The sequence below is a fragment of the Syngnathus typhle genome, linkage group LG3 (genome assembly GCF_033458585.1).
Source record: "Syngnathus typhle isolate RoL2023-S1 ecotype Sweden linkage group LG3, RoL_Styp_1.0, whole genome shotgun sequence".
Taxonomy (NCBI): domain Eukaryota; kingdom Metazoa; phylum Chordata; class Actinopteri; order Syngnathiformes; family Syngnathidae; genus Syngnathus; species Syngnathus typhle.
This window is the reverse complement of record NC_083740.1, coordinates 23,208-50,892: the sequence shown is the minus strand read 5'-3', so window position 1 is coordinate 50,892 and position 27,685 is coordinate 23,208. Positions and strand designations below refer to the sequence as shown.

Below are 27,685 nucleotides of genomic sequence, written 5' to 3'. Positions count from 1 at the left end.
CTTCAGAAGAAAATGTTTGGAAATGTCTACGCACTAACAACTCTCCTTTAGTACGCGGACATAATGCTCCGTTTGCTCAAATGATCATACACACACGTGAACGGCACAACTTGACCGTGTAAACCAACGGGACGTACCTTGTCGCTTTTAATCCATTTATGGCGCAAATCTGATTGCCACCGCATCGACGAGTGACAAATACACGTCAAGAAACGTCTGGAAAGATGGCAAAAAGTGTGACGGACGGACGGGGTGTTTTGTAGGTGGGCCCAAGTTCACAGAATGCCAATCCGAAGGCTGGGTGCGAAGACTGGGTCCTTCGCAGCAGCCCTGAAAGCTCCGCCCTCCCTCGTGGACTGCATAGGCCGTTGCGAATTTGGACAGGCGGAAGAGCCCCGTACACATTGATGGCATAGTCCTTCGACGCACGAGTTGGCGACGACATGGCGTCATTTCCGGCGCGACCAGAACGCATCGTCGGTGTCGACATTGACGCTACCAGGCGTTGAATCTGCCCTGGTTTCTATGGAGACAGACGGGCCGTCGATTTAGCCATTGAAAATGTCCCCTTCATTTAGCCTCTCTTTTCAGCTCTATGTGTGACACCTACCGGCACTTGTGCTTACATGTTCTGAGTACCTACGATGTTTTAAAAAGTTATGATAAGACACGGGCCCTGGAAACGAATGCCGGTTTCAAAGTCGTGTGTCACGTGACCTGATGCCCGGAGCTCTGGAAATGACGTCATGTATCCTACCGGCCGGCCTTCGGAGGACGCAGCCTGTGAATTTGGACACAGGGAGGGAGTGACAGCATAGTCGTAGATGATGGCCACGCTTCAGCATAAAAGCATTTCGTTGAGACCGCTCACCGTGTTGAAAGCAACTTTGTGTGGAGTGCAAGATTCATCAAGAGATTCGAAGCGCGCCCTCTTCTTTTTGCTTTGTTATGTTTCGTTGCATGGATACTGGATTTGCCATTTTGGCAGGATTCGTTTTATTTTGAAGGGCGCTGCCCGGATCTGGAGGTATTAATCTTCCCTTTTCCCTGCGCGCGGTCGGCGGGCTCAGTGATCCGCCTTCCATCGTCCTTGCTTGCCTCCTTCAATTCCTTCGGTTCTCGGCTGTGATTCTGACCCGAGGTTCTGGAACGGAGACTCCGGACGGACCGACGGAGGGATGGCCGCTCTGGACCGCTGTCGTCTTCCTTTGGGCAGAACGTGAAGATGCTGATGACGTCAGAGACCACAGGGCAGCAGGTGCAAGGATTATCTCCCCTTGATAGTGACATTTTAAGGAGCTAAACTGTCGGCCCGAGGTTCCCACACACGCGGGCTTGATTCAAATCTGCGAACAAAACAAACAAACAAACAAGCGAGCAAGCAAACAAACAAACAAACAAACCCAAATAAAATAAAAGCGGCATTTGAGTGGGTACAAGAAGCTCCAATTGTGTGTAGGCGTAACCCTCGCTCGGTCTCGGTCTCGGTCTCGCGTGTGCTCCTCACTGTGAGCCAGCGAGCGAGAGTATTGACAGACACGAAAATCCAAATGTCATGTTCAAAAGGTCCGAGAACTGGGAATTTGTTTTTGACGAATGTGATTCCTCAATGGACGCATGTTGAAAACGTTCAAGCAAAAGGCACCATCAATCGCCGTGTGATGACGCTTGTTTCAGATGTCTGTCAGCGCAATTTAGCCGCTCGTCTTCTTGTCAAAGTCTTGACAGGAAGTCATGGCAGGCACGGTGGCGAGAAGGCGCCCGTGAGCCTTTGCGATGGCGGACAAGACGGCGCCGCGCTGCCAGCTAAGGCTGGAGTGGATCCACGGCTACCGCGGCCACCAGTGCCGCAACAACCTCTTCTACACGGCCGGGAAGGAGCTGGTCTACTTTGTGGCCGGGGTGGGCGTGGTCTACAACGCCCGAGAGCACACCCAGAAGTTCTACTTGGGACACGACGACGACATCATCAGGTCAGCCGTCAAAGTGGTGCTCGTTGATGCGTGCGGATTGTTTGGTGACGGACGACATGGACGCAAAGGGCCGAAAAGGACAAAAGATGCGTGTTGTTCACGCATGATTTTGTGTTTGCGCGGCGGGCAGCCTGGCGCTGCATCCTGACAAAGTGCAGGTGGCCACGGGTCAGGTAGGCAAGGAGCCGTACGTGTGCGTGTGGGACACCTACGCCATGCAGACCGTCTCCATCCTGCGCGACGCGCACACCCACGGCGTGGCCTGTTTGGCTTTCGACGCCGACGGACAGGTGAGGCTCCAAACGTGCCCCCCACCCTCACACACACACACACACACACAGGCTTGACGTGCCGTGTCACCGCAGCGCCTGGCCTCGGTGGGTCTGGACGCCAAGAACACGGTGTGCGTGTGGGACTGGAGAAGAGGACGCGTCCTCGCCTCGGCCAGCGGACACTCGGACAGAGTACGAGTCTGGCCACCCGTCCGTCCTGTCGCCCGGCCGGCCGGCCCGCCCGCCCGGCCTCCGGCCCTGTTGACCTGTGCTCGACTTCCTGCAGATCTTCGACGTGGCCTGGGACCCGCAGCTCTCGACGCGACTGGTCAGCTGCGGTGTCAAACACATCAAGGTGAACGGAAGCGAAAGCAGCAATTTGACTCCATTCCGATTCGGGACGTATCGGGTGTTTGCGGAACCTGCCGACGCTTTAACGTCAGCGTCCGCTCTTCAGTTCTGGACTCTGTGCGGCAATGCCCTGACGCCCAAACGTGGGATCTTTGGCAAGACGGGCGACCTGCAGACCATTTTGTGCGTGGCCACCGCCAAGGAGCAGACCACCTACTCGGGAGCGCTCAACGGAGACGTGTACGTGTGGAGGGGAGCGGCGCTGGTCCGGACCGTGCAGGCGGCGCACGCTGTACGTAGGCAGAGGGCGGGCGAGTGGCTGGGCGAGTGGCTGGGCGAGTGGCTGGGCGAGTGGCTGGGCGAGTGGCTGGGCGAGTGGCTGGGCGAGTGGCTGGGCGAGTGGCTGGGCGAGTGGCTGGGCGAGTGGCTGGGCGGGCCGTTTACGGGGCCGAGCTGACCACGCCTTCCAGGCAGGAATCTTCAGCATGCACGCCAGCGAGGAAGGTTTTGCCACGGGCGGACGGGACGGTTGCGTGCGCCTTTGGGACGTCGACTTCAAGCCCATCACCAAAATCGACTTGCGGGAAGCCGAGCAGGGCTACAAAGGTGGGAGGCGCCGGCAGCACTGCTGCGTGGCGCCGGCACTGCTGCATCACGGTGCCGTCCGTCTGTGCTGCATCACGGTGCCGTCCGTCTGTGCTGCATCACGGTGCCGTCTGTGCTTTCAGGTCTGTCCATTCGCAGTGTGTGCTGGAAGGCCGAGCGCATTCTGGCCGGGACGCAGGACAGCGAGATCTTCGAGGTCATGGTCCGCGACAGGGACAAACCGCTGCTGCTGATGCAGGGCCACAGCGAGGGTGAGCTGTGGGGGCTGGACCTCCACCCCAAGCAACCCCTCGCCGTCACCGGCAGCGACGACCGATCCGTGAGGTGAGCAAGCACGCTTTTGCGCTTGGCTTTCCGCCTGCCTGCCTGCCTGCCTGCCTAAGGCGAGAAGAGAAGAGAAGAGAAGAGAAGGCGCTGGCTGGCAGGCGGCCATCTTGCGTTGCCACTCGCTAAGGTTCCTCCTCTATTTTCTGTGCCCTCGTTGGCACTGGAAAATGAGTTCCCTTTTCTCCTTGTCGGGTGACAACGATGATGTGGCTCTCAAGCGTATTTCTTTCCTTTTCTATTGACTCGAATGGCTGAATGCTTTCTAATTGCGCGCAGGCTGTGGAGCCTTCCCGACCACACGCTGCTGGCCCGCTGCAACATGGAGGAGTCGGTGCGCAGCGTTTCTTTCAACAACGACGGCTCCCAGCTGGCTCTCGGCATGAAGGACGGCTCCTTCACCGTCCTGCGAGTCAGGTGAGCCGACCCACCGACCGGCCGGCCCCGTGCGCCGCCAGCGCCAGCAGCAGGTATGGATGACTGGAACTCGGGTGCTCAGGGACATGACGGAGGTGGTGCACATTAAGGACCGCAAGGAGGTGATACACGAGCTCAAGTTCTCTCCGGACGGCTCCTTCTTAGCGGCGGGCTCCAACGACGGCGTGGTGGACATCTATGCCGTGGCGCAGCGCTTTAAAAAAGTGGGCGAGTGCGCCCGCTCCACCTCGTTCATCACGCACCTGGACTGGTCGGTCGACTCCCGCTTCCTGCAAACCAACGACGGCGCCGGGGAGCGCCTCTTTTACCGGACGCCGGGTAAAGCTCGGACGCGGCCCGTGCGGTGTTAACCGACTGGCTCTTTTTTCTGAACGCGGACCTTTCACCCCCCGGTCTACAGTAGGAAAGCCGGTGTCCGAGGAGGAGGCCAAGGGGGTCCATTGGATGACATGGACCGGCGTGCTGGGCCCAGAAGTCAACGGCATCTGGCCCAAATACTCCAACGTGACCAGCGTCAACTCGGTGGACGCCAACTACAGCGGCGGCGTGCTGGCAGCCGGCGATGACCTGGGCCTGGTCAAACTCTTCCGCTTCCCGTGCCACAAGAAAGGTCCGAGCCCGCCGAGCCCGCCGAGCCCGCCGTCTCTGAGCCTTTCCGTCCCTTCCGCAGGCGCCAAATTCAAAAAGTATGTGGGCCACTCGGCCCACGTCACCAACGTGCGCTGGTCCAGCGACCTGCAGTGGGTGCTCAGTACCGGGGGGGCCGACCACGCCGTCTTCCAGTGGCGCTTCCTGCCCGAGGGCATCATGAACGGCGTCCTGGAGCCCCTCCTCCAAGGTGAGCTCACCCAAACGCAAGCCACACGGCCGGCCATCTGGAGACACCTTCCTGTGTCCCGTGCCTCCTCAGAAGGCTACGCCGACTCCAACAGCGGCGACTCCGACTCGGACGTGTCCGACGTGCCCGAGATCGACTCGGACGTGGAGCAGGAATCTCAGCGCAGCTACGAACGGCAGGTGAGCGAGCGAGCGCGCAAGCAAGCCAGGGCCGAGCCCAACCCTAACCCAACAAACCTAACCCAACAACGCTAACCCTCTGCGCGTGGGCAGGTTTACAAGGATGATCTGCCCCAGCTGCGCGGGAAGCTGATTGGTTCCCTGAAGAGGCAGAAAGCTCCGGAGGAGGCGCTTTGTCTGCAGTTTGTCCACGGGTGAAATTGCACTTTTCACACTTTTGGTGGCGTCGGACGCCTTGCCAGAACCGCCGCCAAGCCCCACGCGGCTCAAAGTCCAAATCTTGCGAGACCACCCGCCTTCACCCGTGCTGGCCGATGAGCAAATATTTGGGCGTGGCGGCTGGATGGCCGGCTGGCCAGCTGGGCGGGCGGCCCGCCCGCCCGCTCGCCCCTCTTCTATTCAAAGTTGTCTGACGCCCCACTGCCCCGATGCAGGTACCGGGGCTTCGACTGCCGTAACAACCTGTTCTACAGTCAAACGGGCGAGGTGCTGTACCACGTGGCCGCCGTGGCCGTGGTCTACAACCGGCTGCAGCACACTCAGCGCTTCTATCGGGGCCACGACGACGACATCCTCAGCCTGGCCGTGCACCCCGTCAAAGACCTCGCCGCCAGCGCGCAGGTATGCCGCCGGCCGGCCGGCCGGCCCGGCCTGGCCTGGCCCAGAAACCCTAACCCCCCTCACCACCACCACTACCAGGTGGGCCGAGACCCGGCCATGCACGTGTGGGACGTGGCCACTCTGAAATGTCTGTCGCTTCTCCGAGGTCACCACAGCGCTGGCGTATGCGCGCTGGACTTTAGCGGTAAGTAAGTGGCGCCTTTCCTCCCTACCAACCGCCCGCCCTCCCTCCCCGGAGTTCCTGGCGTGATCTCGACGCTTTGCGCTCGCAGCCGACGGCAAGGTTTTGGTTTCCGTCGGAATGGACCATTTCCACTCGGTGGTCATCTGGGACTGGAAGAAGGGCGAGCGACTGGCCAAAAGCAGGTGGACGCCTGAGTGAGCCCAACTGGCCGGCCTTGCCCTTGACTCGCTCTGCTTTTCTCCCAGAGGTCACAAGGACAAAGTGTTTGTGGTAAAGAGCAACCCCTTCCGGGCGGACAAGCTGGTCACGCTGGGGACCAAGCACATCAAGTTCTGGCAACACTCAGGCAGGCACTTCAGCGGGGTGAAAGGGCGCCGGAAGAAAACGTGGACGCCGAGCAGCAAACAAAAGTGGAGGGTGGACGCCGCGTTGACCTTTGTTTGCCGTTTTCTTCCCCGCCGACCAGGCGGCGGTCTGACGTTCAAGCGCGGAATCTTCGGCAACCTCGGCAAGCAGGAGACCATGATGACGGCGTGTTACGGCCGCTCCGAGGACTCGCTGTACTCAGGGGCCACCAACGGTGACGTTTACGTTTGGCGGGAAACCACGCTGCTCAAGACTGTCAAGGCCCACGACGGGCCCGTCTTCGCCATGTGTTCCCTGGATAAGGTCTGGTCCGGCCGCCGCCGCATTTCGACCGTACGTGCTTTGGTACGTCTGGCCTGATTGCGGTGCTTCTGGGCTGGCCGGGCCTGGCCAGGGTTTCGTGACAGGCGGCAAGGACGGTGTGGTGGAACTGTGGGACGACGCCTTTGAAAGATGTCTGAAGACCTACGCCATCAAGAGGGCGCTTCTGTCCCCCTCGTCCAAAGGTGGCAAAGGTGGTCGGCGAGTGGCGCCGAGTGGTGCACCCTAACGGGCCTCTCCTCTCCTCTCCAGGACTGCTGCTGGAAGACAACCCGTCCATCCGAGCCATCGCGCTGGGTCACGGCCACATTCTCGTAGGCACCAAGAACGGAGAAATTCTGGAGATTGACAAGAGCGGGCCCATGACCCTGCTGGTCCAGGTCAGCCAGCGCTTGAGACTGGGACCCCTGGAGACGTCCTGGCCTGGGCGTCACCGTCTCTTGGTCGCCTTCAGGGTCACATGGAGGGCGAGGTGTGGGGTTTGGCCGCCCATCCGCTGCTGCCCATCTGCGCCACTGTCAGCGATGACAAAACCCTGAGGATGTGGGAACTGTCGGCCAATCACCGAATGGTGGCCGTGCGCAAGCTGAAGAAAGGTCCGCTCGAGTCCCGCCTTTGCCGCTCCGGTAGCTCTCTCTCTCTCATTCGGTGTTTGTGCGTCACAAAGGCGGGCGCTGCTGCGCCTTCTCTCCCGACGGCAAAGCTCTGGCGGTGGGCCTGAACGACGGTAGCTTCCTGGTGGTCAATGCCGACACGCTGGAAGACATGGTGAGCTTCCACCACCGCAGGGAGCTCATCTCCGACATCCGCTTCTCCCCAGGTAGTTGAAGGCCAGCGCGGTGAGCGGCACTGGCCGGACGCCCGCCCGCCCACCCGCCGGTCATGTCGTTTGGCCCGCGTGGTTTGGCTCACGTGGTTTGGCTCACGTGGTTTGGCTCACGTGATTTGGCTCACGTTGTCGCAGGCGCTGGCAAGTACCTGGCCGTGGCTTCCCACGATTCCTTTGTGGACGTCTACAATGTGCTGACCAGCAAGAGAGTGGGCATCTGCAAAGGAGCCGCGAGCGTCGTCACTCACCTGGACTGGGACTCCAGAGGTCAGGCTCAGGCCGCCCGCGCCTTTCTGCCGCAAGCGCTTCAGCTGTGGACCACTGGCTGCAGGAAAACTTGTGCGTGTCAACACGGGAACCAAAGAGCAGCTCTTCTTTGAGGCCCCTCGAGGACGCCAGCAGACCATCGAAGCGGCCGAGGTGGGTCCTTTGCTATTCGCTGGCCTGCCTGTGTCATAGTGGCGTGGCGCGGCGCGGCGCGGCGCAGCGCGGCGCGCTGGCGTTCTGCCTTTTCTCCACATTGAGCCCTTCCGCCGGCCTGCCTTTGCAGCTTGCCAAGCTGGAGTGGGCCAGCTGGACTTCGGTTCTGGGTCCCAGCTGCGAGGGCATCTGGCCCCCGTTCGGCTTCGTCAATGCGGCGGCGCTCACCAAAGACGGGAAAGTGCTGGCCAGCGGGGACGACTTTGGCTTCCTGAAGCTCTTCGGCTTCCCGTGCGGGGTGAGGCGCCTGCCCGCTGGTGCCGTTCCTTTGACCTCGGTGCCTCTTTTCTGCCCCCAGGGTCAGTTCTCCAAGTTCAAGAAGTACGCAGGCCACAGCATCAACGTGACCAACGTCCGCTGGTCCAACGACGACGCGCTGCTGCTGTCGGTGGGCGGGGCCGACACGGCGCTCATGATTTGGAGCAGGGAGCCTCCGGGTCACAAGGAGAACCAAGCGGCCGACAGTGAAGAGTCCGACGACGACGCAGAGGAAGACGGAGGTAAAAGCCCCGTTCACCTCACTCTTTGGAAAGGGACCGGGCGCCCGTTGGGGTGCTCGCTCTCTCATTTTCTCGCTCTCGTCCGACCTCGCCACCGTGTGGTGCGGTGCGGTCAGGCTACGACAGCGATGTGGCTCGCGAGAGGGCCATGGACTACGTGACCAAGGTCTACTCGGCCGGCATCAGGAAGATGACGGGGACCAAACCTCACCTGCAGTACAAGGAACCTGCCGTGGAAGAGAGGTAGCCGCCGCCGCCGCCGTGAGCGCTTCTCACGGCTCGCTCAAAGGCACTTCTGGAGCCCTCGCCGGTCTTTGCAGAGCCCCGGTGAGTCGAGCCACTCCGCTGCCCGACAAGCTGATGAGGAACCAGGTGTCCAAGAAGAGGAAAGCGGTAGAGGTGAGTCCAGGCTCAGCGTGGAGCGACTGACCGCTCTGACTGCGGGTCCGGTTGCTTCCCTAGGACCTCCGGCTGGATCACGTCTTTGGCTACCGAGGCTCGGACTGCCGCAACAACCTGCACTACCTCAACGACGGCGCCGACATTGTCTTCCACACGGCGGCTGCGGCCGTGGTGCAGAACCTGTCCTCGGGTTTGTAGTCTAGAGATTGGCTTTTGACTAAAGCGTCCATCCATATTGTGAAGATGGCAGATTGGGCCAGCTTTTGACATTGTTTTTGCTTTCGCCACAGGGACGCAGAGTTTCTATCTGGAGCACACCGACGACATCCTGTGCCTGACCGTCAACCAGCACCCCAAATACCAAAACGTCATCGCCACCGGGCAGATCGGTGAGTCAGTCGCTCGGTCGGCTGGTCGGGAGATCGCCCCGCCGCCACATGAACTCGGCTGCTTTTGCTCCATGTGCCACTTTATGCCGCTTTTTCTTTTATTGTTTTTTTTTTTTTTTTGCATCCATATTGTCTCCACCCCTCCATCAGGTGACATTGCAGAGTTCCCAGGTAAGCCCCGCTCACCTCACCGTCCATCTTTCGGCCGCACGTGTTGTTTGTGTCCAAGGCGAGACGCCGACTCAGTGTGGTAGATCAGCTCTAAAAGGGGATACGCGGGTCCACCGAGAGTTGCACGCTGGGCCCCTTCCTTCCTTCCTTCCTTCCTTCCTTCCTTCCTTCCTTCCTTCCTTCCTTCCTTCCTTCCTTCCTTCCTTCCTTCCTTCCTTCCTTCCTTCCTTCCTTCCTTCCTTCCTTCCTTCCTTCCTTCCTTCCTTCCTTCCTTCCTTCCTTCCTTCCTCCCTCCCTCCCTCCCTCCCTCCCTCCCTCCCTTCCTTCCTTCCTATTTACCGCTGCGCTGTCCGGCCGCAGGTTTGGCTCCATCCATCCACGTGTGGGACGCCGTGACCAAGCAGACCTTGTCCATCCTGCGCTGCTCCCACACCAAAGGTGTGGGCTACGTCAACTTCAGCGCTACGGGGAAGCTGCTGCTGTCCGTGGGGGTGGAGCCCGAACATGTCATCAGCGTGTGGAGGTGGCAGGAAGGTGGGTGAGGCGGGCGCCAGGCGGGCGCTGGGTGCGCTCGCTGGGCGGGCCCCTGGTGCCACGTGGCTTTTGACGGCAGGTGCCAGGGTGACCAGCAAAGGGGGCCACCCGGAGCGCATCTTTGCCGTGGAGTTCCGACCGGACTCGGACAGCCAGTTTGTGTCGGTGGGCATCAAGCACATCAAGTTCTGGACTCTGGCGGGCGGCTCGCTCTTGTACAAGAAAGGCGTGCTGGGCGGCGTGGAAGACGGCCGCATGCAGACCATGTTGGCGGTGGCCTTTGGAGCCGTGAGTTGCCGTCCGCCTTTGGGCTCTGTGCTGGCTGGCGAGGGCACGTGTGTTGAGGCAGCTCTGTCGCGCGCAGCGCGCGCGCTAGAACAACCTGACCTTCACCGGCGCCATCAACGGCGACGTGTACGTGTGGCGGGAGCACTTCCTGGTGCGGGTGGTGGCCAAGGCGCACAGCGGGCCCGTCTTCAGCATGTACACCACGCTGAGGGACGGACTCATCGTCACGGGTGGAAAAGAACGTCCGTGAGTACGCCGCCCGCCACCGCCACCTGCTTTTTCTGGACCCAAAAGAAGCGGGTGGCGCTGCCAAAAGCAAATTCGTTTGGTTTTGGCAGGACCAAGGAGGGTGGCGCCGTCAAACTTTGGGACCAGGAGATGAAGCGGTGCCGAGCCTTTCAGCTGGAGACTGGCCAAGCTGTGGAGAACGTCCGCTCCGTCTGCAGAGGCAAGGTAGCCAAAGATCATGTTCGGCGACGCGTCAAACGATGCGACCGACGGAAGCTGCGCTCTGCAGCCCGAATGATGGAAGGCTTCTGATGTTTTACATTTGTCTCAAATTGGATCAAACAAACCCGTTTTGTGCCGGTCCAGGGGAAGATCCTGGTGGGAACCAAAGACGGCGAGATCATCGAAGTGGGCGAGAAGAACGCCGCCTCCAACACCATGATCAACGGACACACTCGGGGCGGCATCTGGGGACTGGACGCGCACCCTTTCAAAGACGTCTTCATCTCGGCCGGCGACGACGGTACCGTCCGCATTTGGGACCTGGCCGATAAGGTGCGCGTGCCCAGCGCTCCCTTTTGCCTCCCTTTCTCCTCGCTTGACCAAGGCCTGGGTGGTCTCCTAGAAACTCCTGAACAAGGTGACCGTGGGCCACCCCGCCAAGTGTACCGCGTACAGCCCCAACGGAGAGATGCTCGCCATCGGCATGGACAACGGAGAGTTCGTCATCCTGCTGGTCAACTCGCTCACCGTGTGGGGGAAGAAGCGAGACCGCAGCGCCGCCGTCCAGGACGTCGGGTACGCCGTGCCGACCGAGCCCTCGCCGATCGACCGGCTGCGCTCGCTCCAGCCTGGCAAACAAACTTGAAAAATAGAAGCGAAAGTCAGCACATGGCATCAATTCAGCTTCACGCCGTCCACTGGCGATCGGCCCGTTTCAAAACAAACAAATAAACAACAATTGATCTCGGAAAAATCTTGGGGGGGGATTGAAAAAAACTCAACAATGAACTGAGGTGAACGTGTATTCCGATGCCGCCGTCGACGAAGCCATTGTCGGTCGAGCATGTGACGAGGTGGCGGGCGGGCGAGCGAGCGGCCGGCCCGCGAGTTGGCCTGAAAAACAGCTGCCCATCAGACGCAGCCAACAACATCCGTGTCGAGTCTGTCAAGAATGTTGACGCAGGCTTCCACAGTGTTTGTGGTTGTTTTTTAAAAAATGATTTTTTTGTTTGTAAATATTTTTATCATCCCGCTAGATTTAGCCCAGACAACCGTTTCCTGGCGGTGGGGTGCGCCGAGAGTGCCGTGGACTTCTACGACCTGGCCCTGGGCTCCTCGCTCAACCGCGTGGGCTACTGCAAGGACATCCCAGGCGGCGTCATCCAGATGGACTTCTCGGCCGACGGCCGGCGCATCCAGGTGAGGGAGCCGGCTCCTCCGAAGACCTTCCGCCGGGCCGGACGTCTCTTGGGCTGACCGCTCCCGCTGGCTCGCAGGTGTCCACCAGTACCTACGCCCGGCAGGTGCATGAGGTTCCTTCGGGCAAGATGGTCGCCGACGCCTCCCTGACCGAGAGGATCACCTGGGCCACTTGGACCAGGTGAGGGAGGACACCCCCAAGCCTAACCTTCACCCCACCGCCGGCTGAAAGCAGCGTTTTGTGCGCAGCATTCTGGGCGACGAGGTTCTGGGCGTTTGGCCTCGCAACGCCGACAAGGCCGACGTCAACTGCGCGTGCGTGGCCCGCGCCGGTCTCAACTTGGTGACTGGTGACGACTTTGGCCTCATCAAGCTCTTCGACTTCCCCTGCGCGGAGAAATTTGTACGTGGGCGAGCGCCGTGGGCCAGCGCCGTGGGCCAGCGCCGTGGGCGAGCGCCGTGGGCGAGCGCCGTGGGCTAATCGGGGTCTCCATTTGCAGGCCAAGCACAAGCGCTACTCGGGCCACTCGGCTCACGTGACCAACGTTCGTTTCTCCTGCGACGACAAGTTTGTCATCAGCGCGGGCGGCAGCGACTGCAGGTGACCAACAAAGTGTTTTTCAACACTATGTTTTTGAAAGTGGGCGTGGCCCAATATTTATTGCGGGGCCCCGTTTGGACACGACGCGGGTGGTCTGCCTGCTGTCTCCGAGGCGCCCCCCCCCCCTAAAGTTTTCCCCTTGGGACCAATTTGAAGTAGAACAGGGTCTCTAAACGATAAACCGTGGCTTTTTGCTTTGCTGCTTGAATTGAAAATGAAAAGTAGAAGGGAAGATAGGCTCCTTGTTTGTTTCTTTGGGCTTCTACCTTGTCACCTTTCAAGACACGCAATGCGACATGACTTTCTTTCTCCTTCCAGTTTGTTTGTGTGGAAATGTCAATAGTCGGCAGCATCCCGAGCCCACGAGCGGCGGGGACGTGCCTCTCCACCCGGGCGACGGCTCGGCTTCCGCACCAGATGACGCCGGTCGGCCTTTTCTACACTTGATGCAAACGCTTTTGTCACATGGGAACAAGACGCTCGAGGTGAACGTGAGCCATCAGCTGGGGGGGACCCTATTTTGGACCTTGTGGTGTTTGTGTGCTTGTATACTTTGTTTCAGTAGAAAGAAAAAGCAAACCAAAAAAACAGGGCGCTATGCACGTTAGCCCACGTGGTTGTGCGCTATCCTAACTCCCATTCCTTATTAATTTGCTGTGGTCGGCTTCCTTGAGGGACGTTAGCGAGGCAAGCTAACATCACACGCAGCACACTCGCCGACCGGCCGGTGCTAACGGCGAGGACTTGACAATGTTGTATCTTAGTGCGAGTGTGGTGTGGGGACGGCATGTTGCGTATTCAGTCTTGCTGTTTGTGTGCATTCGGGGTAACTTGAAGTTAGCCACCTTTTCTTTGGCCAAACAAAAGAGTTTGTTATTCGCCATGTTTGAGCGTGCCAAACAAGGAAATTGACTTTGGTAAATCACACCCTCTGTTCTACATTTAGGTGACTAACAACACTCAGGACATGTGAAAAATGGCAAATATTCTCAAACATCCCCTGATCTTAAATTCCCAAAAGGGCAAGGAAAAACTCAAAACTCCAGCTAGGGGAAATGAGAAACCTTGAGAAAAAACCACAGATGGGAAAGTCCCTTATCCAGGATGACCAGGCTGGAATGAATGCAGAGAGGACACATAGTACAAACAATGTAGACAAATTGAAAAAATGTTTACCATCAGTCCCGCGTTTGCTTAGCATCGGCGGAAGGAGGAATGCGCTAAGCTTGAGCATGGCCCACGCAGCTCAATGGGATGCGCTCGGTGCTCTTTTTGTTTGTGAGATTTGATGGCGGTCAGTGTTTCATGTTGACAAAGTTTACAAAGTGAGGGCAGAAAAAAAAAACCTTTTCAATAAAAGGACTCATGACACACATTTTTCAATCGTAGTTTTGAAATGAAAGAATGTGACGAGTGACATTTTTTGCTACTTGGGGACCTGGCAAATGACACCTGTAGTGGCGAATAATCGGCTCGGGGGGGCGCTGCAGGACAATAGGAAGCTCAACGAAAGCCTATGCGATCACAAAGCCACAAACCAAACAAAGGCAGGAGGCACGATGCATACGTGTGCGCAATTACGTGTGCGCAATTGCGTGGCGCATATAAAAATCCGTCCCCTTGCTGTCTGGACCATAAACATTTGAATTCCCACAGATTTGCGTATGAGGGGTGCACCGCTTCTCTATGGATGCCCATCACGGCCAGTACAGAAAAAGCAACAATGAAAAGATGAACATTTTTGCAATTATTTTCGATCCGACTGGTTCGCACCGTGCTTGCCGATAGAGGAGCTTGCACGTGAACATCGATAGTCTGCCCCCCAAAAAACAAAACAAAATCCACCGACGGGTTGGCGGAGGGATCTACTATCATTCGCTCGCGGCTGGCCTCACTACAGAGAGAGAGAGAGAGAGAGAGAGAGAGAGAGAGAGAGAGAGAGAGAGAGAGAGAGAGGGGGGGGGGGTCGTGTGAGAACTCCGCCCGCCGCCGCCGCCGCGTCGGTTAGTCTCTCGAGTCGACCTACTACGCGGGCTGCTTGCGACGGTGGCGGACATTTTGTGTCTCTCGGGATCATATCGTCCCCTTCCTATGCTGGCGGCGTCCCCTTCCCATGCTGGTGGCGTCCCGTAGCGCCCAAGGAGCACGTCGGTCCCGTCAGGCGAAGCTTTTTGGAGCCTCTTCGGCGGCGGCCGTCGAGCTCAGCAGCGACAGGATGCCGGGCATGATGGACAAAGGCTCCGAGTATTTGGGCAAGGCTCGCTCCAACGGCACCAAGAGTCCTTCCAACGCGTCCAACGGACACTTGACGGACGAAAGCGGCAGCGACGACGAGCACGGTGGGCCGCCCGACATACATGGCAAGCTAGTCGGCTAGCTTGGACGCTCGCTCCAGTGCAGTCACACTTGGCTTTTGTTTTTGCTTTTCTTGTCCGCAGATGTTGGCATGCGGGTCGGAGCCGATTACCAGGCAAACATTCCTGATTACGAGGCCGGTGAGCATGCTTCCTTGATAGTCCCGACTCGTTTGGTGACTGTGGACGTGGTAGTCGAGTGCTGTCTGTCTGGCTGGGAGGCAGGCTGGCTGGCAGGCTGGCTGGCAGGCTGGCTGGCTGGCTGGCTGGCTGGCTGGCTGGCTGGCAGGCTGGCTGGCAGGCTGGCTGGCAGGCAGGCAGGCAGGCAGGCAGGCAGGCAGGCAGGCAGGCAGGCAGGCAGAAAAGCAAGCAAGCTGCTGCTCACGCTTGGCCTTTCGAAACGGAACGCCAAAGTGAAAGAGACGCCTCGCAGCCGTCCGTCCCCAGGGCTTGCGGGGGTGCGTGCGGATTGTTGCCGGATGGGGACCGACCGCCGAGGCCGCCTGCCCGTGTGCGTGTACTTGCGTGTGGGCGTGCGTGCATTTGTGCGTGGTCGTGCTGCGGTGCGACATTTTTAGAAACGGCGTGGACGACGAAGTGCGAGTCCTCGGCACAGGTGAAAACACCGCGGAGGCAGGGCAGGGCAAGCATTCCAAGCAGTAGAGTGCGGCCCGATGACTATTCCGGTTTGTGGATGGGGGGGTCACCGCTGGTCAAAGTTGTCAAACGGACGCGAGCGGCATAGGCAGCTATTGTGTGGTATTTGGTGGAGCGGCTCCAGACGATTGGACCCTTGTCAAAATAGCCATGGAGCTGTGGTTGAGGGGGAATGACGATGAAACGCTCCGTTTAGGCTCCAGCAAATACTCTGAGCGGGACAGCGGCGGGATGTTGGTATGGTCGCCTTATCATGACATCGAAGACGGCAAACGTGAGTGATCGCATCGAGCCCGTCCGTCCGTCCTCATGTTGCCATAGTAACCCTTCCTTCCTTCCTTCCTTCCTTCCTTCCTTCCTTCCTTCCTTCCTTCCTTCCTTCCTTCCTTCCTTCCTTCCTTCCTTCCTTCCCCCCTCCCTTCCTCCCTTCCTTCCTTCCTTCCTTCCTTCCTTCCTTCCTTCCTTCCTTCCTTCCTTCCTTCCTTCCTTCCTTCCTTCCTTCCTTCCTTCCCTCCCTCCCTCCCTCCCTTCCCTCCTTCCCTCCCTTCCCTCCTTCCCTCCTTCCCTCCCTTCCTCCCCTCCTTCCTCCCCTCCTTCCTTCCTTCCGCCACAGTGGACGAGTATATCGCACTGGCCAAAGACAAGCACGGCTACAATGTGGAGCAGGTAGGCGTGAGCCTTTCTAAGCGCTGGCTTTTCGGAAGGCACCGCAAGTGTGTGTGTGCGTGTGCGTGCGTACGTGCGTGCATGCGTGCGCTCGTCCAGGCCCTGGGGATGCTCTTCTGGCACAAACACAACATCGACAAGTCTTTGGCTGACCTCCCCAACTTTACGCCTTTTCCCGACGAGTGGACGGTGGAGGACAAAGTTCTCTTTGAGCAAGCGTTCAGTTTTCACGGCAAAAGTTTTCACCGCATCCAACAGATGGTAAGCGGCGAGCGTCTCGGAAAGCCCGGCACGGCGGAGCCGCCTCCTGTCTGCCTCTTGTCCATTGGACGCTTTGACCTTAGCTTCCAGATAAATCCATCTCCAGCCTGGTTAAGTATTACTACTCGTGGAAGAAAACCCGTTCCAGAACCAGTCTGATGGACCGCCAAGCCAGGAAGCTGGCCAGCAGGAGCAACCAAGGCGACAGGTAACGGCGTCCTGGGCTTTGCTGCTCACAAAATCCTGTTGGCCCCACTCGCCTGGGGAACCAAACACTGGCGACACGCCGCCATGGGCGGATGAGAGCCCTTCTACAAGTAGCGAGGGGCCGATTCCTAATTGCCGTTGTCGCCCCAGTGACGAGGAGATGGAGGAGGCCAACGCCGCCGAGCCAAACGACAGCGACTACGACCCCAACAAGGAAGCCAAGAAAGAGGTATGTACACCGGCCGGCAAGCCAGCCAGCGAGCCCGGCGCGCCTTCCGCATGCTCTCGATCCACTTTGAGCCGGGGGTCGCGGTGGCGCTTTGGCGGTAGAACCCGGCGGAGCTGACCGCGCCTGCGGCGCCCACCGCCAAGTCGGTCCCGGGCCGGCGGGAGCACCAGACGCTGCAGCACCGCCACCATCAGCGCTCGCGGTGCCGCCCCCCCAAAGGCATGTACCTGAGCCAGGACGACGTGGTGGCCGTCTCCTGCGGCGCCGCTGCCGCCAACGCGCTCCTGCGCCAGCTGGACATGGAGCTAGTGTCCCTCAAGAGGCAGGTAGGAGGCGCCCACTCAGCGCCAGCGGCCGTTTGCTGGCTTTGCGCCAGCGGCCGTTGCTTTTCGGCAAATGGTGGCTGCCTTGCCGTTTTAGGTTCAAAACGCCAAACAGATGAACAGCGGACTCAAGCACGTCTTGGAACGTGGAATCGAGGCCTTCCGCTTGCCCGAGGTTGGTCAAGGGTGGCGCCGGCGGCGCAAGCCTTAGCCACCCTTTCTGACAATGTGGACCATGCTTTCAGAGCGCTCAGAAGGTGAACGCTCGCTGGACCACCGACGAGCAGCTGCTGGCCGTTCAAGGTGATTCCTCGCCTTTGTTCTTGGCCCTTCCAACCATGGCAAATTGGCTTTAGAATGGCTTTGAATGGGGGCTGCCTTCACTGCGGCTACTCTGTCCTCCTGCCGCGCGTTTTGCAAGAGTCGCACGCACGCACGCACGTACGCTGGCCTCCCAAATTGCCCCGCAAGCACTTTGCATGGACACGCGCGAGCGTGTGGCGTCACCTCCGCGCCACGGGCCGCTTGACTCTCTCGATGATGTCGTCACTCATGTCGTTCAGGTGTCCGGAAGTATGGCAAAGACTTTCAGGCCATCGCCGACGTCATCGGCAACAAAACGCTGGGGCAGGTGAAGAACTTTTTCGTCAACTACCGGCGGCGTTTCAATCTGGAGGAGGTGCTTCAGGAGTGGGAGGCGGAGCAAGGGGACGCCGCCTCCGGGGAGGAGCTGAAGAACACGTCCGCCACGCCCTCCGGGAAGAGCACCGACGAGGAGGACGACGAGGTGAATAGGATTGGCTGGCCGATTTGCACTCGCTCACTCAGTCTCCCTGCTGCAACGCACCTGATTCAAATGATGCTTGCTTATGATGGGACAGGCGTGTTGCGACAGGGAGACGAAGCGGACGTGCAGATCGCCGGCGCTTCAGAATAGCAATTGCCCAGCCCTGCCGGGGTTTTTTTTCTTAACATTTCCAAATCCTCTTCTCGCTAATTTTCAAGTCCTTTCTCGAATTTTCAAAAACGAGCAAAATAAGACCTTTGCAAACAAACAAAACCAAAAAACCCACAGTAGCCAGGCTTGAAGGCTAAGGCTTGATCTGCCTTTTTGTTCCAAGGCCGCCGCTTCGGGGGCGTCTCCGGCGGTGGCTTCGTCTCAGACGGGCGTGACGCCGAGCCCCGCCTCCTCGCTCCACCACCAGCCGCCGCCCCTGCTGCGGCCCTCGCTGCCGGCCACGCCATCCCTGCATCGCCAGCCGCCGCCCCTGCAGCAGCAGCCCCACCCGAGCTCGCAGCAGAGCCGGCTTGCCTTGCAGCAGCCGCCGCCCCTTATCCGGCCCACCAACGCCCCGCCCCCTCGTCTCAACCCCCGCCCGTCCGGCCCCGCCGCTCCTCCGCAGCCTTCGGCCGACGCGGCCTCCTCGTCGTCGTGTCTCCAGTAAGGTGCGCCGAGGAGAGGCCGTCAAAAAAACGGCGTGTTGGCAACGGAACACTCGGGCCGGACCAAACACCTCGGTGGCACTCGAGTAAGCTAAGACGCTTGAAGGCGGCACAGTGAGCTGTCAAACACCCTTCGCAGTGACTGCTATACGAGCGTGCGCCAGCGTGTGTATCCGGATCCAAGTAGAAGTGTGCGCGCGCGTCTGTGTGTGTATATACACATATGTGTGTGTGTGTATATATATATATATATATATATATATATATATATATATATATATACACACACACACACACAAATGTGTGTGTGTATATAAAAGCTATGTATATACATGAAACTGTGTCTATTTATATATATCCACCTACATACATATAGATGTTTGTGGGGATAATGTTTTGTATGGAACATCCATCCATCCATCTTGTGTTCTCGTGGGCATGCTGGAGCCTGTCCCAGCTGCCAGAGACCAATAATCATCCGCGCCTCCAAGCAATTTCGAGCGTTGAATGGTTTTTGGGATGTGGGAGGACCCGGAGAAAAGCCACCGCTTGTCGACATGAGCGTTCTTGTGGCAGCAATTGGTTTGGACAAGCAGTTGCTCGATAGTGCCGCCCGGTGTTTTGAGTAAGATTGCTTCACCATGTTTGAATTGGAGCTTTTGTTGCGTTTGCATATTGCTTGTCGAGCCCATGGACGGACACTTGCCAAAGAAGGACACAAAGTTCACATTAAAACATGCCATGGGCACGTTGGGCTCCAAAACTCCTTTGCCTCAGAGAGGAAACGACCCCGGGTTTTCGTGTGAGCAAAAATATTGGAATACGGGACGTTCAAACCAGAAACGGCGACGCGCAAAAAGCTGAGAGATCCGCGCAGACGTTTTCTCTGCTCTTTGCCCGCCACAGTCGGAGGAAGCGGCCTTGGCGTCCGTGTGACCGCAGGCATAGCAAGCACTGAGGAATGAAGCGTCGACCATCGATTGTCCGTGAACTGATCAGATGAGGAGCAAATGTCACGCCGCTCGCTCTAGCGAGCACAAGTCAACAGACCCGGGAAGTCGAGTCGAAAGGATTTTTGACGGCCGAGCGTGGAAAGGGCGCGCGTGCCAAATCGCTTTGCTCGCTTCTCCTTTGACCCCTCACGCCTTCCGGTTGGCCGCATGTTCCCAGAGTGGCGCCCGTGCTGCCGAGCGGGAGGAAATGCGAAGCACGAGCGTAGACCAGGCAGGCCATGTCTTTTTTTTTTTTTCCCAGGTTCATCTTTGTAGGTGTTTGCCCGTGTTTGGGGCTGCCGTGAGCAATCAATTGCTTGCCTCCCAAGTCCGGTCCCGCCACACCTGAGGCAAACGATCCAAGAGGCCGGCCTTTTGTCAGCTCGATTTGGCTTTTGTTGATTTGGCGCCGGCCATTTGCGTTGCCAGAGGAAGCGGCTAGGTGGATTGCTAAGGAGTTTGTCCAATGGGAATACTTTTGTGCAACTTGCTTTATGTTGCTCAACATTGAGCGACTTGAGAGGGAGGCTTGGCTTCAAAGGGTGTCTGAAAAAGACAAGTATTGGACTGTCCAGCGCTGGTCATGAGGAAGGAGACATCCTGCCTAATTGTCTTGTTGCCTGCCTGCCGGCTGCTGACCAAGTGAGGAATGTTCTCCTACCTCCCTCCCTCCCTCCCTCCCACACGCAAAGCAAAGCAAAGCCCGTCCTCCTTCTCTTGCCTCAAAAAGCCCATCAAGGAGAAAGTCCTCTGCAGTCCCGCCCGCCAGCGGTCGCCAGCGGTCGCCATGAGGTTTGAGGAAATCCTGGACGACGTCGGCGGCTTCTCCACCTTCCAGCTTTTAGTTCTGAGCATCCTTTGCCTCCCGCGGGCCATCCTGCCACTCCACTTCCTGCTGCACAACTTTGTGTCGGCGACGCCCGCGCACCGCTGCGCCCCCGGGCCCGGGCCCCCGGACTGGAGCCCACCGGACGCCCGCAGCTCGTGCGCCATCGACGATGGCTCGACGAGTGGAAACCTGAGCGGCCGGCGCAACCGCACCGGCCTTTGCCCTCACGGCTACATCTACGACCGCTCCGAGTTCGCCTCTACCACTGCCACCGAGGTGAGTGCTGCTTTGATCCCACCCCATTCGTGTAAGGCCACGTTCCCCCGAAACCTGTGCTCCGGGAAGACTTTATTGCTTGTTTGATTTATTTTTTGTTCCCCCTCGCACAAGCGTAGACCAGGTCTGGATCAGGACTTGATCAAGTCTTGACCAAGTCCAGGTCTGGATCAGCACTTGATCAAGTTTTAATGTGGCTTCAATCAAGTCTTGAGCCTATGCGGGTGGCTATGCATGCGGGTGGCTATGCATGCGGGTGGCTATGCATGCGGATGGCTATGCATGCGTCTGGCTATGCGGGTGGCTATGCGGGTGGCTATGCATGCGGGTTGCTATGCATGCGAGTGGCTATGCGGGTGGCTATGCAAACTGTCACTCAGTTCTGGATGGAGTTGGGAACGGGTGGTGAGCGCATCCGGATCAAGTCTCTTGTCTTGTCTGTGTGCCTGCAGTGGGACCTAGTGTGCGAGGACCGAAGACTGAACCAGGCGCTTGCCACCTATTTCTTCCTGGGTGTCACTTTTGGCGCCGTCCTGTTTGGTTATCTCTCCGACAAGTGAGTTCGCAGGCGGGACCAGCCAGCCGCCAGTCTTTTCCCTCTTTAAGCTCGACTCCTGTAAATGAGTGTGGAAATAAGGAAGCGGGCGAAAAATTTGACGGACCCACGCCTTTTTTCCACGCTCTGTCAAGTCCGTCTTCCCGGAATGCGGGTGCCGGGTGAGCACTCTTTGTGCTGTGGCCAGGTCCCGGCAGTCTGGAGAAAGTCTGACGTAGTGCCACTCCCTCGTTTGTCACTCGGAGCACTCCGACCCGATTATCGGGACAAATCCATCACGCCTGGCCCAGCCCCGTCGTCCTCGGAGGCAACACGGCCTTTAGCATCCGCTAGGTCTTTGGAACGGGACATAACGGGGGCCTTTGTGGAGATTAAAGGTTCCTCTCGGCGGCGGTGGTGGTGTGCGCAGGTTCGGCCGAAAGTCGATGCTGGTAGCAGCTTTGTTGGGCACCACCCTGCTGGGCGCCACGTCGGCCTTCGCCAGCTCATACGCCATGTTCGCCGTGTCGCGTGCGCTGAGCGGCGTGACTCTGAGCGGCATGTCCATCATCGGCACGGTTCTGGGTGAGAAAACCCGCGTTGACCCAAGGAGCCGGAGCATAAAGCGCCAGCCTGCCCCCCTAACCCCCCCCCCCCCCTCCCACACAGGTGTAGAGTGGACGGACGTGAAGCATCGCACCTTGACGGGCACGCTCATCAGTCTGTCGTGGAGTGCGGGCAACATGCTGCTGGCGCTGCTGGCGTATGCCGTCCGAGACTGGCGCCACTTGATGCTGGCGGTAACGGCGCCGTGCCTACTGGCTTTGCTCGGCTGCTGGTAGGTCAGGTCAGGATGCGCAGCGGTTGACCCCCGGCCACCCTAACCGTCCCTGTCCAGGTGGCTGCCCGAGTCGGCCCGTTGGCTGCTCGCCAACGGCAGGACCGCCGAGGCCCGCGACTGCCTGCTGCGCTGTGCCAAGATGAACCGGAAGAATGGCGCCAGACTCCAACCCGAGGTAGACATCGCCACGCACACACACTTCCCACGCACGCTTCCCGCGCAGGTCTCGGATGAACGAAAATGTGGTCGCAGATCTTGGAGAAGGCGGCGGTTTCCGACGCGGCTGATGAGACTCATTCCTACCTGGACCTGCTCAAGACGCCCCGGCTGAGGAAGATCACGCTGGTCTCGGGATTCTCCTGGTTTTCCGTGGCCCTCCTGTACTACGGCATCAGCTTCAGGATCTCGGGCTTGGGCGTCAACGTCTACCTCACGCAGTTCATCTACGGTGCCATTGAAGTGCCCGCTAAAGTTCTGGCCTACTTTGTTCTGGACCAAATGGGGCGACGCAACGGTCAGGCGGGCTTTCTGATTGCCACGGGTGGGCTCATAGCCATCAACGCAGCCGTCCCACTGGGTGAGCGACCGTGCCCACCAAAATTAGCCCAGGCAGGCCTGGGGCGCCTTTCATTTTGTCTTTGTCTTCCAGACTTGGCCGTGCTTCGGACCTGCGTGGCCGTGGTGGCCAAGGGCTTCTCTGAGGCGGCGTTCACCACCGCCTTCCTCTACTCGGCAGAGCTTTTCCCCACTGTCCTCCGGTAACCCGGTCACCGGAGTCGGCCGGCCGGCTCGGCTTTACGTCGACGCGCTCGTTACAATTAGGGGGGAAAAGAACGCTTTCTCGCTAGCACGGTGTTGTCTTCGGTGTTTGCCACCCCTTTAGCCACGTTAGCGAGCTAAAGCGGGCCGGTTTTGTTGGACAGGCAGTGTGGCATGGGTTACACGTCGTGTCTGGGTCGCATCGGGAGCTCGGTGGCCCCGATGATCGCGCTGCTGGAGGACGCCTGGCTCTTCCTGCCGCCGCTCGTCTTCTCCGCCACGGGGATACTCGGCGGCAGCCTCGTCTTCCTGCTGCCCGAGACGCTGGACGTGCGCCTGCCCGAGAACATTCTGGACATTGAGGAGGGAAGGTAGGCGGCCAAAAGCCAGTGGCGCCCCCCTGCGTCAAAAGACGGCAACGCACATTGACGCGAGTCCTTTTCTCGTTCTTCAGGCACAGGGAGTCGGAGCCCGGCGAGCTCTCCAACGGTCTGGAGATGAGCGCCCGTGGCGCGCCCCTGGCCGATGAGCGCATTGCGAGAGCGACGCAAGCGGCCAACGATGGGCCATTTTGATGGGCTCATTGGCGCCAAAAGGCAGACGAATCCAATTCCAATCCCCCGTGCACGCAAGCATTTCCCCATTTCAACACGTTGGAAATAAAACGACATTTTCAAGTGGGTCCACAAGGTGCCTTACTCTGAGCGCTAGCGTTAACGCATTTGCATCGTGGCGGGGCGGGTTCAAAAGCACCCGCTTTGGGCTCACATTTTGGGCAAAAGTAGGTCTTCCCTTGCAAGCTATCTGTCATCCCTTTGCGTCTCTCAAAGGTACCAAGGCTACGCGTCGCTCGCTCGGTCGGTATCGTAGCGCACGGCAGAGTCCGGCCTTCGTACCGGTATGGGCTAGCTCTGGATATGCGCGCCCACGACGCTCCGTCTGGCAAACAGGCGGGCGCTTCCCGTCGGCATCTCCGAGCTGAGGTCGGCCAAGGTCGCGTGGCTCTCTAGCGTGAGCCGCTATTCCGAACCTGGGAAACTTGTCAGCTCGTCCGTTACCTTCTTTGGTGCCGGTCGGCCAGCCGCGCACTGATAAGCCCGTCGCTCGGCAGCCGTCTTTAGAACGTTATCTCCCCACTTAGGAGAGCTCATCACGCCCCCCACCGACCCACCCTGGCGCAAACGCAGAGGTTCTCACCGGCACTCCTCCTTTGGTCTGCTCCGGCCTGGCCTAGACGATAATAAATCGTTTGGATTGGAGTTTGAGCTTCTGGAAGTGACAAATGTGGGCGGGAGTTCCCCGCCTGGTGACATCACCGGCGTGTCTGGCCAGCGGCCCGCGTCAGTCCCCGTCCACGTCTTGCCCGTTTCCCATCTTCTCTTCGTTCTTACTGAGGCCGCTTTTGCTCCTGGAAAAAATTCTGAAGGTAAGCCAACCAATTGATAGACTAATAGAGAAAACACTCGGCTCAGCCACTAATTCCAAGCTGGCAAAACGGCACCGAGTAGGAACGACGACGGCTGAGTCGACCCTGTCAGCTGATATGGTTGCGGCCGGCGGAGGGACGATTTTGACGGCGCCGCTGCCGGCCCCACCGCCAAAGTGGACGAATGTTTCATTCTCCCAGTGTTTGTTGTGCAATAACGAGCCATTTTTGCAATGCGTCTTTGCGTTCGGCAGGTGAGCAGAGGGGCCGCTACCATGCGCGACGGATCCGGAGCCTCGCTCATTTTGCTGGCCCTGCTCTCGGCCCACGTCGGGCCGGCGGGGAGTTCAGCCGCCCGCAACCGCAGCAAATGCGGCGGCGGCGGCGGCACCGATTGCAAGGACGGCGTCATCTTGTCGCCGTGGCGACCGGAAGAGCCCGGCCCAGCGGAGCGCGTGGCCAGGGCCGCCGTTTATTTCACGGCCTTAGCGTACATGTTCCTTGGCGTGTCCATCATTGCCGACCGCTTCATGGCGTCCATCGAGGTCATCACGTCCCAAGAGCGACAGGTTGTGGTCAAAAAAGCCAACGGGGAAAGGTCGACGGCCACGGTGCGCGTGTGGAACGAGACGGTGTCCAACCTGACCCTCATGGCGCTGGGCTCCTCGGCTCCGGAAATCCTGCTCTCGGTGGTGGAGATCTGCGGTCACAACTTTGACGCCGGCGAACTGGGGCCCAACACCATCGTGGGAAGCGCCGCCTTCAACATGTTTGTCATCATCGGCCTGTGCGTCTATGTCATCCCCGACGGACAGACGCGGCGGGTCAAGCACCTGCGGGTCTTTTTCGTCACGGCCGCCTGGAGCGTCTTTGCCTACACGTGGCTCTACCTCATCCTGGCCTACTTCTCTCCAGGCGTGGTGGAGATTTGGGAGGGGCTCCTCACGCTGCTCTTCTTTCCCCTTTGCGTCAGCTTTGCCTACGTGGCCGACCGCCGCCTCCTCTTCTACAAGTACGTGTACAAGCGCTACCGAGCCGGGCGGCGCCGGGGGGTGATCGTCGAGACCGAGGGGGAGCCCGACAAAGTCCAAACGGCGCATTTGGAAGCTAGACGTCTGGCCCAGGAGACTGAGCGGGAGCTGTCCACGCAGCGGGAGAAGGTGACGGACTGGCACGGCGGCAGCGAGGCGGCAGACGGGCACGGCTCCTCGGGCCGCAACGTCACCGTCTCTGACGATGACCGCGCGGGGGTCTTCGCCTTTGAGGAACCCACGGTGACGGTGAGCGAGAGCGTCGGTGCCATGGAGGTCATGGTGGTCCGGACCTCCGGGGCTCGCGGGGCGGTGGCCGTGCCGTACAGAACCGTCGAGGGCACAGCCAAAGGGGGCGGCCGAGACTTTGAGGACACTCACGGCGTGCTGGAGTTTGACGACGAGCAGATCTGGTGAGTGAGTGAGTGAGTGAGTGATCGTAGGGAGCAGCCTCTAGCTAGCTAGCGCGTCACCCGCCGATCTCCGTCATTCCGCTCCATGTTTGCGTTTCAGTCAAACGCTTCGCATCAACATCATCGACGACGAAGAGTACGAAAAGAACAAAACGTTTTGGGTGGAGATGGGCGAGCCGCGACTGCTGGAGATGAGCGGCGGCAGCAAAGGTGCGGCGCCGGCTGCGGCATAAATGCCACCTCAACCTCGTCCAAGCGCTGGGCTTAAGTCGGAGGTCCTGGTCCTCGGTGGCCAGAAAATGGATCTTGAGGACTGGGACTGAAGACCCTGGTGATGCCTTTGTGTGTCCATCTTTTTTTTGGTTTCCTCAGCGGGTCTGCTTCAAGAAGTTGCTTTCTTTGCCACTTATTTTTTCCCATTCATTGCCTTTTGTCTTTAGGTGGATTCCTGCTCACAGGTGGGTCACCTCGGAAGGGCATCACGAGGCAGACGCTATTGGTGGCCCCTGGCCACGTGTCTTTAGTCTTGTCATGGCCATCCGTGTTCTCGCTTTCTTCTCACCGCCTTATCGCCATCTGCCAGGCAAAGACCCGGGCTACAGAAAGCTCCAAGAACAACAGAACCCCTCTTCCATTATCACCATCCCAGGCAGCGTTTGTCTCAGCGCAAGCGTGTGTCTCTCAGATGAATCCGAGGACTTGGGGACAAATGAGGAAGAGGAGCGACGTAACGCACGGGCGTGTCGGCCCATGTTAGGCGAACACGCCAAATTGGAAGTCGTCATTGAGGAATCGTACGAGTTTAAGGTGCTGCACGCATGAAAGCCTCTGCCGTGAAACGCACAAACGAGTCGGCCGACTCTTCTGCGGCTTACTGAATCAAAATGGCTGTTGTGTGTGTGTGTGTGTGTGTGTGTGTGTGTGTCAGAGCGCGGTGGACAAGGTCCTGAAGAAGACCAGACTGGCCGTGCTAGTGCGAACGACGCCGTGGAGAGAGCAGTTTGTGGAGGCCATCACAATCGGCGGAGGTGAACGTGTCCACCCTGGCAGGCAGAAAAAAAGAAAAGGCAGCAGTAGCCAACCAGCCAGCCAGCCAGCCAGCGCGTCAGCAAAACAATCCGTCCCGTCCCAGGCTCACAACCTTCTGTCCAATCTCCCACTCTGTCTAGGCGAGGACGGCGAGGAGCCGCCCTCTGCCCTGGACTACATGACGCATTTTCTGAGCGTCTTCTGGAAACTGCTGTTTGCGCTGGTCCCGCCCCCCGACTACTGGAACGGCTGGGCGTGCTTCGTAGTCTCCATCGCCGTCATCGGTATCCTGACGGCCTTCATCGGGGACCTGGCGTCGCACTTTGGCTGCACGGTGGGTCTGAAGGACTCGGTCACGGCTGTGGTCTTTGTAGCCCTGGGCACGTCGGTGCCAGGTAGGTCGTGGCTCGCTCACACGCCCATATGCCCGGCTCTAGCATTCTTCACACCGTCTCCCTCCCGCCTGGCCCAGATACCTTCGCCAGCAAGTTGGCGGCCACCCAAGACCAGTACGCCGACGCCTCCATCGGCAACGTGACGGGGAGCAACGCCGTCAATGTGTTCCTGGGCATCGGCCTGGCCTGGTCCATCGCCGCCATCTACCACCGCACCCAAAACCAGGTGTTCAGGGTGGACCCGGGAACCCTGGCCTTCTCCGTCACCCTTTTCACCATCTTTGCCTTCGTCTGCATCGCCGTCCTCATTTATCGGCGCCGACCTGAGATCGGCGGAGAACTAGGCGGGCCGCCGCTCGCTAAGACGGCCACCGCTGGCCTCTTTTTTAGCCTGTGGTTGATGTACATTGTCTTGTCGTCGCTCGAGGCCTACTGCCACATCCCGGGCTTCTAACCACGACGCTCCGGGGAAATGCGCAAGGAGTCGGTCGTGTGGAATCTCATTTCATTTTTTTTCCCACTCGACTCAATGATGAAACGCTAGGCCTCGTTCAAATGTCATTGCAACTGACTGGTGGTGTTTTGGATTTGTCCCCAACCTGGCCGGCGCCCGTCATAAGACGATTTGCTTTGCAGTAAAATAAATCAAAGCGTAACAGGCCAAGCCTATTTTCATGTGTCCATGTGTGCGCACGCGCGCTG

At 59.0% G+C, this 27,685-nt stretch overlaps 4 protein-coding genes across 7 annotated transcripts; all 4 read left to right on the top strand.

Annotated features, from left to right (window-relative positions):
* Positions 1-495: 495 nt before the first annotated feature.
* LOC133151530 (echinoderm microtubule-associated protein-like 6) lies at positions 496-13,692 on the top strand. Of its 3 annotated transcripts, XM_061274647.1 has the most exons (43): positions 496-1,258; positions 1,720-1,973; positions 2,104-2,263; positions 2,339-2,437; positions 2,532-2,600; positions 2,703-2,888; positions 3,067-3,202; positions 3,325-3,526; positions 3,806-3,943; positions 4,026-4,282; positions 4,365-4,574; positions 4,635-4,802; positions 4,875-4,981; positions 5,075-5,175; positions 5,416-5,602; positions 5,681-5,786; positions 5,875-5,968; positions 6,032-6,132; positions 6,253-6,455; positions 6,547-6,658; positions 6,726-6,853; positions 6,928-7,069; positions 7,141-7,293; positions 7,438-7,569; positions 7,634-7,722; positions 7,853-8,020; positions 8,081-8,282; positions 8,399-8,525; positions 8,603-8,681; positions 8,745-8,874; positions 8,975-9,073; positions 9,224-9,244; positions 9,605-9,778; positions 9,858-10,066; positions 10,155-10,312; positions 10,405-10,519; positions 10,661-10,849; positions 10,920-11,092; positions 11,554-11,716; positions 11,794-11,897; positions 11,966-12,119; positions 12,217-12,317; positions 12,636-13,692. In XM_061274647.1, exons 2-43 carry the CDS (start codon positions 1,777-1,779, stop codon positions 12,658-12,660), a joined length of 5,868 nt encoding a protein of 1,955 aa, XP_061130631.1. In that variant the 5' UTR covers positions 496-1,258; positions 1,720-1,776; the 3' UTR covers positions 12,661-13,692. The 3 variants fall into 3 exon arrangements, 2 of the variants coding, with proteins under 2 accessions (XP_061130631.1, XP_061130632.1); XM_061274648.1 differs by lacking the exon at positions 9,224-9,244; XR_009713929.1 differs by lacking the exons at positions 7,853-8,020; positions 8,081-8,282; positions 8,399-8,525; ... (13 more) ...; positions 12,217-12,317; positions 12,636-13,692 and having other exon boundaries at positions 7,141-7,241.
* Positions 13,693-14,267: 575 nt separating this feature from the next.
* Positions 14,268-19,223, top strand: rcor3 (REST corepressor 3). The gene is made up of 12 exons (XM_061274656.1): positions 14,268-14,656; positions 14,756-14,812; positions 15,525-15,602; positions 15,942-15,994; positions 16,094-16,255; positions 16,339-16,463; positions 16,613-16,691; positions 16,793-17,017; positions 17,112-17,189; positions 17,260-17,317; positions 17,578-17,801; positions 18,136-19,223. Exons 1-12 carry the CDS (start codon positions 14,431-14,433, stop codon positions 18,457-18,459), a joined length of 1,689 nt encoding a protein of 562 aa, XP_061130640.1. The 5' UTR covers positions 14,268-14,430; the 3' UTR covers positions 18,460-19,223.
* A 955-nt stretch (positions 19,224-20,178) lies between these two features.
* slc22a7a (solute carrier family 22 member 7a) lies at positions 20,179-23,371 on the top strand. Its single transcript, XM_061274599.1, has 9 exons — positions 20,179-20,554; positions 21,007-21,110; positions 21,520-21,674; positions 21,759-21,927; positions 21,988-22,105; positions 22,183-22,507; positions 22,580-22,688; positions 22,854-23,060; positions 23,144-23,371. Exons 1-9 carry the CDS (start codon positions 20,237-20,239, stop codon positions 23,262-23,264), a joined length of 1,626 nt encoding a protein of 541 aa, XP_061130583.1. The 5' UTR covers positions 20,179-20,236; the 3' UTR covers positions 23,265-23,371.
* A 303-nt stretch (positions 23,372-23,674) lies between these two features.
* On the top strand, positions 23,675-27,639 carry LOC133151217 (sodium/calcium exchanger 1-like). 2 transcript variants are annotated; one of them, XM_061274053.1, is made up of 8 exons: positions 23,676-24,115; positions 24,370-25,559; positions 25,660-25,769; positions 26,000-26,017; positions 26,143-26,366; positions 26,488-26,587; positions 26,729-26,983; positions 27,061-27,639. In XM_061274053.1, the coding sequence occupies exons 1-8, from the start codon at positions 23,972-23,974 to the stop codon at positions 27,435-27,437; spliced, it is 2,418 nt and encodes an 805-aa protein (XP_061130037.1). In that variant the 5' UTR covers positions 23,676-23,971; the 3' UTR covers positions 27,438-27,639. The 2 variants fall into 2 exon arrangements, with proteins under 2 accessions (XP_061130036.1, XP_061130037.1); XM_061274052.1 differs by having other exon boundaries at positions 23,675-24,115; positions 26,488-26,983.
* Positions 27,640-27,685: the final 46 nt, after the last annotated feature.

Excerpts from the sequence above, each read along its gene's own strand:
- LOC133151217 (XM_061274052.1), top strand. The coding sequence starts at position 23,972 with ATGTGGGCGGGAGTTCCCCGCCTGGTGACATCACCGGCGTGTCTGGCC. Across the intron at positions 25,560-25,659 it reads TTTGACGACGAGCAGATCTG|TCAAACGCTTCGCATCAACA; the intron begins GTGAGTGAGTGA and ends TTTGCGTTTCAG. Across the intron at positions 26,367-26,487 it reads AGGAATCGTACGAGTTTAAG|AGCGCGGTGGACAAGGTCCT; the intron begins GTGCTGCACGCA and ends TGTGTGTGTCAG.
- rcor3 (XM_061274656.1), top strand. The coding sequence starts at position 14,431 with ATGCTGGTGGCGTCCCGTAGCGCCCAAGGAGCACGTCGGTCCCGTCAG. Across the intron at positions 14,657-14,755 it reads CGGCAGCGACGACGAGCACG|ATGTTGGCATGCGGGTCGGA; the intron begins GTGGGCCGCCCG and ends TCTTGTCCGCAG. Across the intron at positions 17,018-17,111 it reads TAGTGTCCCTCAAGAGGCAG|GTTCAAAACGCCAAACAGAT; the intron begins GTAGGAGGCGCC and ends TTGCCGTTTTAG.
- LOC133151530 (XM_061274647.1), top strand. The coding sequence starts at position 1,777 with ATGGCGGACAAGACGGCGCCGCGCTGCCAGCTAAGGCTGGAGTGGATC. Across the intron at positions 5,787-5,874 it reads ATGCGCGCTGGACTTTAGCG|CCGACGGCAAGGTTTTGGTT; the intron begins GTAAGTAAGTGG and ends TTGCGCTCGCAG. Across the intron at positions 6,133-6,252 it reads CAAGTTCTGGCAACACTCAG|GCGGCGGTCTGACGTTCAAG; the intron begins GCAGGCACTTCA and ends CCCGCCGACCAG.
- slc22a7a (XM_061274599.1), top strand. The coding sequence starts at position 20,237 with ATGAGGTTTGAGGAAATCCTGGACGACGTCGGCGGCTTCTCCACCTTC. Across the intron at positions 22,106-22,182 it reads GCGCCAGACTCCAACCCGAG|ATCTTGGAGAAGGCGGCGGT; the intron begins GTAGACATCGCC and ends ATGTGGTCGCAG. Across the intron at positions 22,689-22,853 it reads CTTTTCCCCACTGTCCTCCG|GCAGTGTGGCATGGGTTACA; the intron begins GTAACCCGGTCA and ends TTTGTTGGACAG.